Consider the following 12,418-nt stretch of genomic DNA (forward strand, 5'->3'; position numbering starts at 1 on the left):
CAAATTATTGATGAAATTATTTATATGTCAGGTAAATTCCCATACAAATGACTTTATTTGCCTTAAATACACATTTGTAGTACATTCTCAATTTGTACCCAACAGTATGTACATGTGTGTTGCTTTTATTGGTAAATATACATCATGGCGTGAAGCTTTTATTTACATTAGGAGCACAAATGGAAAAGACGGTTTCCTTCCATCACACATACATAACTTGTCACAACACTTAGTTTTGCTGCACCTGTACTTTTAGTTGTGTATCAACCTTACAAATCTGGATCCAGTTTGGTTGATTGACACTTTGGGTCTTAAGTTACATGTTTTAAATTGTTTTTCTTCTTGCCAGTCTAAGTTAATGTAGGAGGTTGTTTGATCATTTGAAGGCTGGACAAGGATGACAGATTTGCATGCACAGTGCTTGACCATGTTCATGACTTCTTGCAGTGTATTGCATACTGAAGCATAGAGATTATGTAATTATTTAAGACTGAAGTGACAAAGGATGGGGATTTGTATCTGTAATAGGTTTTTAAAAGGGGAGCTCGGCACTAACTTTGTAGCGTACTACCCATAAATGCACCTCAGTGACATGAGTCAGACATGAGTAGCCTGTCTCATGTTTCAGGCAAATCTTTCCTGGTCGTGGGAACAGTACGATAGCTGGGTCTGTAACTGTAATCCATCAGTGCAGACAGGGATGACAAATTACAGATGATTTGCTGAGTTAATACCCTAAAACCAAGCCCTCTGTCAAGAAGGAAGAGCTTTTATATCTCATCATCATCATCAGAATGTGCCACTGTACATCCTAAAGAGGCGGATACAGTGGAGAAGATGGAGGCTGCAATTAACTTGAAGTTCTTGAGGCAATGACAAAAGGCAAATTTGGGTACGTGTGGACAAGATAAATCTGATTCTGACGACGTGGTCAAACCTGTTACAGCCCCCTCAATGCATAGTTTACAATATATCGTGCAATGTTCAGTATTTACAATCTGCTCGAGACATGGAGGACTGAAAGGTGGTTGCTTTTTTGTTTATTATTGCTTTCCTCCTTCCAAACCTAGACAAGTTGGTGGTGTAGCTGTAAATAAATAAAACCTATTCTCTATGGAAATGAAATAGCTGATTTATAGTATTATGAAACAGCCTATCAGAATGGCACTGTTTGATGTGAGTTGACCTACCGTAAGAAATTAATCAATCAATCGATACTACTCAGTTGGTAATTCTTAAATTGATCATATTATAAACAGAATCTCCAGCTTTGTTGTAGTTACACACATTTGGAGTTTCACGTGAATCGTATTTCTTAGGTGGAACCAGTCTGCCTCCAATCTCATTTTAATCTTTAGTCTTTATGACCCTCAGTGCTCCAATCAACTCAGTGGACTCTGTGGATATTAGGATGATTCTGTAACGTCGTTTGATGTGTCATTTGTTTCACAAAATCGTTTCTGATAAGGACATGGACATATGGACATAACAGAAGCAAAGATCAAACTAGTCATTTGTATACTTATATGTACAAAAGCAAATGAAAATCAAACGGTTCTTCTCAGGCACATGTGGTAGAATCAAACCGGATGTCAGCGATGTCGACTCAGGACTTCACACCATTTGGGTCAGTCAACAGCAGAAAGGCAGCAAATGAGGAAAGACAACGTATTGTAATATGGAATGGTTTCATGTGCAAAATTAAAAAGTGCATGAAAGTTCATGTTGTGTAAAATAACTCTCAAAATCAAAATCCTGAGTGGAAAAAAAAAGTGTCCCAATCTTCCAAAAACAAAGAAAAGTGCAGAAATTAAAACTTAAATTTCAGTATTTTAACAGGGGCAGAGATTTAGTACCCTTCATTTGTAGTCCCACTCAACGCATACACACACTTAGACACACTGCCCATGCAAGACACAAATATTAAAACCAAGGCAATACTTAGAAACTAGGCACCAATTCATTATGTATGCTCCCAGGACACACTGATGTGGTTTCTCCTGATACTTTTCCAGTTATTACTGCATTTCAGATCAACTCCTCATACTCTGAACTGTCTCCATCGGATAAAAGGGAAAACCACTTCTATGATTTCTAAGTGATAATTTAGTTTCATCATTTCCCTATGCAGCACTAGTGGTTTGCGAATAAACTGAGCATACTACCATCTCTTCCTCGAACACTGAAGCAGTGCTGAAACAATCAATTCATCATTCGATAGCAAATTAACTTGATTATCAGAATTTAAATTATTTATCAAGTAAAAATACAGACTATTCCATATCATACATTGAACACATTGGGGGTATTAGCTGTTGGTCAAACTGTAAACGTCACTTTAAGCATGTAACTGGCTTTAAGTTGAACTGAAAAGCATTATTAATGGACTGAAAGGAAATAAAGATTTGTTGCAACCCTACTCAGAATAAACACTGGACACACAAACTGTGACAATACTCTGAATGTGGGACATTTTAGCTCACACTGTCCAAATGAAGGAACGCATCAGACACTTGCTTTAAGAGTTGAGAAATAATGCGAGACACCAGCTGTTACATGTAATTAACAGGACATCTGAGAGGATTGTGTTAATCAGACAAATGCACACATTCGGTTTCTAAAAAGGCTCAACTTGTTTCCCCAAAAGTCACAGGATTGAATCAATGTTTCTGCCAGTTTGCGTTGGAATGACTGTTGGAAGAAGAATATGTAGCTACGAGATACAGGAAGGCGGAGATGATCGAATAAGGACAGGAAGGCGACGAAGGAAGGCACAAGGTAGAAGCTGGTTCCCACAACTGGTCTCGTGTCAGTTTGTATTACCAAACCAGAGTTTGAAACCGAACTGAAGTGTAAAGAGGCCGTCTCGCCTCAAGCCAGCGATGAGGGACAACTTCAACCTAAATCTAAAGGAAGCAGCAGATCGGATGACAGGAGGTTTCTCCCTAAAGCTTCCCCCAGGTGTTTGGAGGCGGGAAGTGGTCCACATCGCCAGATTCATCGTGAGATTTGTCCCCCAGGTTGAATGTCAGCTTGTACCGCAAACGTACTTTTTCCTGAAACACAAGACAAAAAAAAAAATTCAGTTCAATCAGTCGCTGCTCGAAGGTGCACTGTGGAGTATTCTTTTAAACAAAGAAGAATAATTTATGTTTACATTCAGTGTTTTCTCACCAAAACGCATTTTCGTGTTCATCCTTGAGGTCCAACAAATGCGTTGAATGCATCGCCTTACTCAAAACATATTTGCAAAGATGATTTTTTTTGGAGGATGTGGAACGGGGACTCGTAAATGAAAGGCTCAATAGTGCTGCTAGTGGTCAAACACACCACAGGGCACCTAGGGCTGCACGACTACAGCTAAAACGATAATCACAATTTTCTGATCAATATCGCGATCATGATTATTATCATGATTATTCATTGATTTTAGGGCCAAAATATTTTCATTGAACTTTCACATTTATATCAACAGAGCACTGCTTTCACTTCCATGTTGTGCTACGTTCCTGCTAATTAACAAATCTTTGTATCAAAATAAGACTTAAAAGAAGGTTCTTCTTCGCCTGGATTCAGTGCATTTTTGTTTTGCCCGTCTGCTCTCTGTTGTATATTACTCTTCTACTCTGGACGGCAGACACAACATTCAGGACAGTTTTTCACAGGCTGCCGCTGTAGGGTGCACAAACAGCGGCATGGCAGCTCCCCAACAGTGAAGCCCAAACATCTTGATTGCTTGGTAAGTGTTTGCTTTTATATGCAGCAGAGTTTTCTATGAGCGGAGCATTTTAAATGTCAATATCGCAGTCGATCATGTTCATTTAATCGTTGGAAGCCAAAATTGTGATCGCGATAAATATTTGATTAATTGTGCAGCCCTAAGTGTACCTTTAATTTATAAGATCACTACACGTTCATAAGTTATTAAAATACATTGCATTTATAGAGCCATTTGCTTCCAAAAATGAAATGTATATCAATGTCAATGTGCCCATTTAATTACGAGTTACGTTGTCTCTAATGACGTAACATCAAAGCCGGGGAGCTCGCATCAGCACAAAACATGTCCATGTCAGTAAGAAATCAACATTCATTAAAGCTACGGTTTCAAAAAAGAAACGAAAAAGTGTAGACTGACCGTCAGATTTTGTAATCATACATAACAACCAGGGGTGTAACAATACATCTGGATGGATACATCGATATATCAATTCAATGAGCAACGATCCAATATCATCGATGCAAAGTGAAAATATTGATATATATCGTCATCTTTAAGATGCGCCTTTATTTTGAAATTCCCATGGCACATCTGTGTCACCATTTCCATCCAAGCGCACCTCCTTCCTGCTTAAACATGAGAAATGTGGCACTTTATAGTGAACATCAGGAGGTCTATTTTTTTTTATACAATTTATTCTTTTTATTAAAAAGAATAAATTGTTTTTTATTTAAATGTCTGGAAGAGCCCAGTGATCAAATTTTCAAATCATATTGTAGTTGTCATTTGTGAGTTGATATAAATGTAACTGATAGTGTTAAATGGGCGTATGATATCGTCTCATATCGATCGCCGGCCACTGAAGTGAATCAAATCGAAATCGTATCGTGGCAGAATTTGTGATATCAGCAAATACTGTATCGTCCATATAATCAAAATAATATCATATTGTGATGAAACTTGTGATTTACACCCCTAATAACAATCATCCTGAACGGAGGCCGACTTTGACAGACAGTATGCAGTATGGGTTAGGTGGCAGAGTACCTTGTGAGGGTTCGCCAACAGCAGGATCTGTGTGATGGCGGCTGGAGGCATGATGGGATTGAAGGCTGGGAGCTCGGTGCTAGAGGGAGGCTGCAGCTTTACTTTCATCACCTAGACACATCCACAAAAACACTATATTAAGAAGTGATATGCACAAATAATACTTTAGGTATAGATATGGTTTCCACGTGACTGAATGTTAAACACATTTACATGATGCTCTAATGCAGATTGGGGGGAAACCTGCCTTTGGTACAGCTGCCTGAAAGCGGATGTTGGTGACAGGAATGGGGGCCGAGGACAGCATGGAGATGATCACCACCAGCACGTCGGCCCGCGATGGAGGACAGTCACGGGCAAAGGTGAACAAAACCCGGAGACTGTGTTTGTCGAATACGGCCACAGGTAATAAGCTGCCTGAAATATATTTGTGTAGAAAAACAAAACAGAATGTGATACAGAGAAAATAGCAGCAGTCACTGCTGGGTCTGGTGTTAATTGCTCGGGCTTACTAGGTTTGATTGCTTCCAGAGGCACGGTGACGTCAGCTAGAGAGATGTTGTCGTAGGGGTCGGTAGCAGCTAAAGAGCCTCTCTCTACAGCTGCGAGACTGAGATTGGAGAGGAGGAGAGTGTCTGGCTGCTCTGGATGAACAGCCAATGTGGGCCCTGGAGCAGGAGCGGGACCAGAGGAGGAGGTGGTGGTTCTAGAGTTGGCGTTGGACTTGGTCTGCATATCTCGTAAGGAGACTCTGGATTGAGGTTGGAGCTTATCCCTGCATGTAGAAGGACGGGAAACACGAGTTGCATGGTAGAAAAAACATTAACATGACTGCCCCATAACAAGTGATTTACCACTGCTGTGTATTACATTACACTTCAGGGCTTTGAAGAGGACCTATTATGTTCATTTTCAGTTGCATACTTGTATTTTGGGTTTCTACTAGAACATGTTTACATTCTTTAAAAGGGACTATTTGTAACTTTCAAAATTGCTTGTTAACAGCGACACCTGTGGCCGTTAAGTCAACGAAAGTCAGCGTTGGGCTCGTGCTTGCTCGCTCTAAATAGACATGAACGAGCATCGCTCAAAACAGTGAGGCGACACACGTCAGCTAAAACCACAATATCACTCTATATTTCACCTACTTGGCAGTAATGTTAGCTGACCAGACGAAGGTCTCTCCATGAATCAATGCTGATCCTAGTGTTGGCTTTTCCTGCTTCAGCGCAAGCTGAGGCAGCGGGGCTCCGCAGCGAGTAACCCGCAGCCGGAGAGAACAGGGATACACCGGCACCCGGTCGGAGGCGATAGCGTTTCTCGCTGCGGAGCCCCGTCACTTCACAAGACACGGGAAACCTCTGTTGGTCTGGAGGAGCTGCAGCAGTTATTTATGCACAAAAGTCCACTCTACATTCACTAGATATTCTCAGAGCTAAACTAACTCTTCTGCAGTGTGGAGTGAGCGCGCGTTCACGTCTAGAGGTGGTGTGAGAACGCGCGCAGTGTATGAGTGAAGGCAGGCAGAGGAGCAGTGACTCTGGCCACACGCAAGCGTGCATATGCGAGTGCGCATGTGTCCCGACCCGGTACATTTATACGCTTAAAAAGTTACAAACACTCCCTTTAATGTTAAAAAAACACTTTATTTTTCTCATACCGGCTGTGCTGCAGCACTTAATTTCCCCCTCTGTCTGAAACGCTCTGTTTTAGCTCCTGCCTCCTGCCTCCACAAAAGCAAAATAGGTCCCCTTTAAAAGGTTATTTATTCCATATACTCCATTTGGTTTGACTTACCATTTGACCTGCTGGCTCTCTGGAGGTAGGGACTGCTGTATCAATGTCTTCCCCAACAAGTCCAGCGCTTCCATGGGTTTAGGAGGAGCAGTGGGGCCCCCTGCTGGTGGAACATGCGGTGTTTGTACAACAGCTGGTAGCAACACTGCAGCAGGGACCAATGTAGCAGATGATTCTGTGCCATCAGAGGACTGAGAGAACAAACAGAGGGTTAAAGTGTGTCTGTCAAAAGGTATATGAGAAGAGATTATATAAAATGGTTTGAAAATTTGTATCTGATGGCATACATTTTTGTTTGTAGAAGAGTCTGTTTTGAAAAGTCAGACTTTTTAAATTCGACATATAATGGCTTTAAAGTGAGCCGTACAGTATTATCTTACAACTTGCACCTGAAAAGTGTTCTGAGAGTCGAAGTTTTCCGTTACGTTCAGTCCTAAGAAATCAGAGACAACAAAGGTTAACTCAGTTTTATTCCAATTTTTGGTGGTTAATAACATATTAAATTGTAATGCTGTTCAAAAACTCTTTCAAACAAATCCTGGGCACAATCTAAAATCAAAAACAGAGTCAAGAGTTTGTGCCATGTTTGGCTAAATCTAGAAAGGCCTGTGAATAATTGTGTGTAGCTTTGCTGTTGGTCCAGCCAGATGTGGCGTGCTTCTGCGGATGCTGTTTCAGCCAGACAGCCAACAGGAGGGCCACATGCTGTGCTCACATTGCTGACTCGTCCTTTTTTGGCTTGTTAAAAAGTTAAGTTTACTAATCTGCCTTTGTGTTTACAAGCCAGATGAGTTTTTTGTGCTTACCTAGTGACATGAGCTCATCATCCAAGAGGCTGATGCCCATGTTCTGAGTCAGACTCTGGAGGCTGGAGGGCTCTGGGTCAGACGGCGCCGTGTTGGCGTTAAGTCCCATCAGGTCTACAAGTGCTGAGCTACTGCTGCCTGATTTGGACCGAAAGAAAAACCCATCTGAGATCTTATAGTCTACAGAAATGTTTGGAGAATTTGTTAAATTAATCAAGCTTCTGGTAGCAGAATGGTTAAACGCATGCCACGTAACCGTAACATCCCGGTTCGACTCCAGCCGTGGGAACTTTTGTTTCAAGCTTAAACACCTAAGGATGCTAAATCACTCACATGCACATACCTGGTTGTGAGGGCATCGTTATACCATCCTTTGGCACATCCTCTCCCTTCACCAGCTGTCTGTACAGGTTGATGACCTGTGTCAGGCTATCATTGGCCTGTAAGATATCCGCTGATAGCAAAAACAAAAAGGCTCATTAGCAACACCAATGTGGTTTTACGCTTTGGAATGAGTCTGAATCCATGAAACGTCAATGGGGGAAAAAAGTGGCTTAAAGGATAACTTTGGTATTTTTCAACCCGTTTCCCATGTTTTTGTGTCTAAGTGATTTATGGGGTCAACACTTTTTGAAATTGGTCCAGTATTGAGGGAGAACGCTGCAGCTGCCAGCCGCTAAACAAGCTTTAATGTAATCAATTGGGGCAACCTGGCACCGTCAGTTTACTTCCCCTAAAAGTGCTTGTTTTTGCCACTGACAGGCTCAGATTGTTATTTTAAGTGTCTGACAACATTATGGAAAGGACCCTACAGAGAAATGAAACCTCTCGCTTGATCAAGTTTGAAAAAAAAAAACAAAGTTATCCTTTAATAAATATCTTTTTCTGCCTCATATAATATGACATACTGTCAAAGTCATGAGGTCAGCAACCTTACCTAAGGCATCATCACTGTCCTCTGTATCACTTGCTAATCGGAATAGTGTAGGCCTCATCTTTTCGCAGCGCTGGTAAAGATCCTGCGAACAGATGTTACACATGTTAAAAACACTAAAACCACACAAAATTACGAGACCGTGGCCGCAGCTAGTTTTGATGTGCTGAGCTGAGCTAACCTTAATGAGCTCCTGGTTGCTCTGGGAGCAGCTCTCTGTGCTGTAGCCCTCCAGCAGCTGGCTCAGCAGGCTGACACTCTCCTTCACCTCCTGGATGGCGTTCAATCGCTTCGATACCTTCTCCACACGCTTTTGGTCCTGGAAAAAAAAGTGATAGGATCTCATAGTAACTGAAGGACATATCTTTATCACAATAAATATCAAACTATGTGAAGTTTAAGTTCATATTCAGCTCTCCACATCTGTCGTCAGTGTTGAAGAAGATTGAGTGCAGAACACACCAAAGTATTAAACACTATAATAATCAAAAAAAATATGTTCATGCTACATAATCGGGTGTATATTTTGTGCAAATGGTGGAAAAAAACACAGACACAGGTGCACGTAAGAGCACATACTGTACGGCACATTTGTTAAACTTGACCGATGACTCACCTCCTGTACCATTTCCTTAATGAGCTTGTTCGCTGCTCTTAGATCTTCTTGGTGCGCGCTGTTCAATAAGCGAGACAGCGTCTACAAAAACAGGATGGGACAGAAGAGGGAGAGGAAAGAAAAGAGGAAGAGAACTTTGTAAACGGTTGGTTCCTTGATGAATTTCCCCGGAGTTTCAGTTCATAAAGGATTTGATGGATACAGAACATTTTATTTTTATAAATCGAGTTCTTCCTTTTGAAACCCTGTTCAAATTTATTGCTGCCTCTTTGTCACCACTCATACCTTGGATTTCTCTTCATCGTCAAAGATGACATTTTTGGCTCTGGGTGGAGGGGGCAGGAGGGGCTTGTCATCAGGAAGTACAGGATCCAGCTTGACAATGCCTGGAAGTGAACAAGGACACCTATTAATCTCACATGTCAACAGCTCAGCCAGGTCTAGGTCATCAAGGTCACCTCTGACTCAGAGTACTGCCCATCACATATGTGATACTGGTGCTATAACATTGTTCTTGACACTTTGTTTAGTTAATGTAAGCAAAATATAACAAGAGAGTCAGTTGCATTCTGTCGTGATGCACCAGAAACCAACGTGCTACAGATATGGCTCACACACAACCCTACGTAACATTGAGATCACACTAGATTCGACTAAGCATGACTAAGGCCGTTAGTCCCATGCTTGTGGCTCATCACCATAAAAAGGAGAACTGATACTGCCTTGTACAAAATACTATTTGTTAAGACAAGGAAAATATCGGGAACCAAAAAACACATTATCATTGAAATAAGGGAACAAAAAAAAACACATTATCACTGAAATATGGGAATAGAAAAAAAACATTCATACACCACTGAATGGTGAATGTTTGGAATAACACACCGTGAGGAAAAGGAGAAACCTCAAGCTAACGAAACTTGTTGTTTATCTTGATGGTTTGTCGTGTCATTCTGGAGCGCTCACCCTGTTTTTTCAGCATCTGATAGGCATCTGCTATCTTGGTCTCATCAGGCAGCCTCACTGTCCAGCTGTACATTACTTCTAACACCTTCTTCTTCACTGGATCTGGAGCCCGGGCACCCAAATACTGCAGAGAAGAGGGGATTAATGCAATTGTTAATATAAGAGAGATAAGATAAGACAACCTTTCACGCTCACATTCACGCCTACGGGCAATTTAGGGTCAACAGTTAACCTAACCTGCATGTCTTTGGACTGTGGGAGGAAGCCGGAGAACCCGGAGAAAACCCACGCTAACACGGGGAGAACATTAAAATTCCACACAGAAGTGGCCCAAAGCTGGGTTTAAAACAAGATCTAATAATAATAAAATGTGTTTATGCTTTAACAACAACTAGATAAATACACAGAAAGCTGGCCCACAGTTCAGATGTTTTCTTTAAGGTTCAAGGTTCTTTAATTGTCATTTGTCAATTCCAAACAAAGCATTGGCAATGAAAATCTTTGGTCTCAGGTTCCTTCAACAATGCTCATAAAATATGTATATATATATAAAAGGGGAAATCATGCAAATAAATGCAAAAGCAAAATGATAATCAAAGGCATAATAGTGCAGTTAAAAAATATAAACATAAGTAAATATAAAATAGTAATGTAAATCTGTAATTTAGTTGATGACAGGCACTAGAAAGCTGCTTTCACTGGTTTATCATGTAGAGTTACAGTTGCAGCCAAACTGGTATGGCAGCATAAAAGACAAATTCTTACCTTGGGTGACACCACCTTGATGAGCTCGTTGAGAAAACGAAACTTCCCCACTTCGCTGTGAAATCGCTTTCCACAGTTCTGCATGCACGTCTCCAGAACCTGGGAATTGTTTAAAGTTTGTTTGTATTACCTTCGTACAGACAAGCCTTCACTGTAAAAAAAATAATGACAAATGGCTTCTAATGTGGCGTTCCGCAGACCTTTACACTTGTGAGCTTACCATGAGTGCTTGCCTAGCCTCCCACTCCTGAGGAGACTGGATTTTGTGGGCCAGAAGTCTGGTTGCAAGCTGGGGACTGATGGGTAAAAAACAAAAATGTAACCATCACTTCACCTTCCCAGAATAATGCAAGATAACAAATTTCAAACAAACCACTTCGTATAAAACATGCACAATTTATTTGGCAACATGTGAAGCAAACCAACCTTGACATTAAAAAAAACATTATGTGGCTTATAGGATGTTTTCTACAGAGCTGTAAAAACTGTGAAACTGGATTAAACCAAGTTGTTAGAATTTAGATATGCATAGTATATATGTATATAGTGATTAACAGAACAACTACTCTGAAATGGTGTGATATCTTCATCAACATCATCTCACCCTTCTGGTTCATCGTTGAGCTGATCACAGAAGCCCTTGATATTGTCCCAGTCAGCCTCCTTATTCAAAGGGTTGGTGGCCTTGTCTGTGTAAAAAAGGAAAACACATTAAGGCTAAACTCTGCTTTTTGCTCTATATCCAACATCTAAAACTGCTGCATTATGTCCAGGGTCTGAAATTAACCTTTTTCCTCGGCTGCCACTGAACATTTCTACCGGCTACTCACGTTTTTTATCTTCCACTTCTGAAATCTAGGTAGAACGCTTTAAAATTGTAAACACTGAGTCAGTGGTACATGACTGTAGAATTATGGAATATGTCATGTAATCTTAATGCATGACTATATTTGGTAACACCTCATTTTACAGGTCTGCAAATTTCACGGTAATTAGGTGATAATTAGAAAGTTACCTATTTGAAATTTTAAAGAAGTTATTTGCAAATTATCATCTATTTACCAGCAGACATGGAAATAAAGCACATCAATTAACTTTGTATTCTTTTCCTGGAAATTTATTAAATTGCTATTGGGAAATAGCGGAATATAATTATTAAATAATGTTTATAGTAAAGTAATTTTCAATAAATTTATAGGTAAATATTGGGGTAATTTGGCAGTAATTCTAAAGAAATTTCAAATAGGTTACTTGCTAATTATCACTTAATTACCATGACATTTGTGGACCTGTAAAATGAAGTGTTACCACATATTTAATTTAAGAATTGCTTTGTAAAAATAATATTTCTTAATATAAGGAAAACCTGTCTGCCATAGTGGCAGGTGACAGCTAACATTTACCCTGTTATTTGGCAGGTGGCAGGTGATCATTTCATTCCCTGATTATGTCGGATTGTTCAGTATATGAGTGAAGGCTGTCAAACCTGTCAGAGCAGCACCAGCAGATCACATGTAGTGACAATTCACACTGAGATTTTACAGCTCAATCTTACTGAACGCCTGTGATCCCTGACAGCAGCTGTAGCCACTGGGTGTTTGTTGGATCAGGTGAAGAGAGTTGCTTGTGTCTGTGTGTCAGGTTATAGCAGAAGCACTGCATCGTTATGGTTCGTTCAACTGGCTCGACTTGATCTTTGAGGAAACAGTCAGACGCTCACTAGCTAGTTAGCATCCAGCTGGACATTAACCTCAGTAGGATGTGTA

The 12,418-nt window shown here is 40.6% G+C and overlaps 1 protein-coding gene across 3 annotated transcripts in view; it reads right to left on the reverse strand.

Moving 5' to 3' along the window:
- Positions 1-109: 109 nt before the first annotated feature.
- Positions 110-12,418, reverse strand: part of LOC119485821 (ADP-ribosylation factor-binding protein GGA1-like) — a 14,209-nt gene continuing 1,900 nt past the window's right edge. For 2 of the 3 annotated variants that reach the window (XM_037765633.1, XM_037765631.1), the window contains exons 2-17: positions 11,257-11,341; positions 10,873-10,948; positions 10,653-10,751; positions 9,888-10,011; positions 9,207-9,307; positions 8,922-9,002; positions 8,487-8,624; positions 8,309-8,390; positions 7,715-7,825; positions 7,372-7,509; positions 6,946-6,998; positions 6,566-6,756; positions 5,281-5,543; positions 5,016-5,185; positions 4,769-4,879; positions 110-3,056 (exon numbers count right to left, since the gene is read on the reverse strand). In XM_037765633.1, the coding sequence (XP_037621561.1) occupies positions 2,946-3,056; positions 4,769-4,879; positions 5,016-5,185; positions 5,281-5,543; positions 6,566-6,756; positions 6,946-6,998; positions 7,372-7,509; positions 7,715-7,825; positions 8,309-8,390; positions 8,487-8,624; positions 8,922-9,002; positions 9,207-9,307; positions 9,888-10,011; positions 10,653-10,751; positions 10,873-10,875 (1,776 nt within the window). In that variant the 5' untranslated portion in view covers positions 10,876-10,948; positions 11,257-11,341 and the 3' untranslated portion in view covers positions 110-2,945. The remainder of the gene's footprint in view (positions 3,057-4,768; positions 4,880-5,015; positions 5,186-5,280; positions 5,544-6,565; positions 6,757-6,945; positions 6,999-7,371; positions 7,510-7,714; positions 7,826-8,308; positions 8,391-8,486; positions 8,625-8,921; positions 9,003-9,206; positions 9,308-9,887; positions 10,012-10,652; positions 10,752-10,872; positions 10,949-11,256; positions 11,342-12,418) is intronic. The other variant, XM_037765632.1, reaches the window with a different exon arrangement.

This window comes from Sebastes umbrosus, chromosome 3 (assembly GCF_015220745.1).
Source record: "Sebastes umbrosus isolate fSebUmb1 chromosome 3, fSebUmb1.pri, whole genome shotgun sequence".
In the NCBI taxonomy this organism is placed as follows: Eukaryota; Metazoa; Chordata; class Actinopteri; order Perciformes; family Sebastidae; genus Sebastes; species Sebastes umbrosus.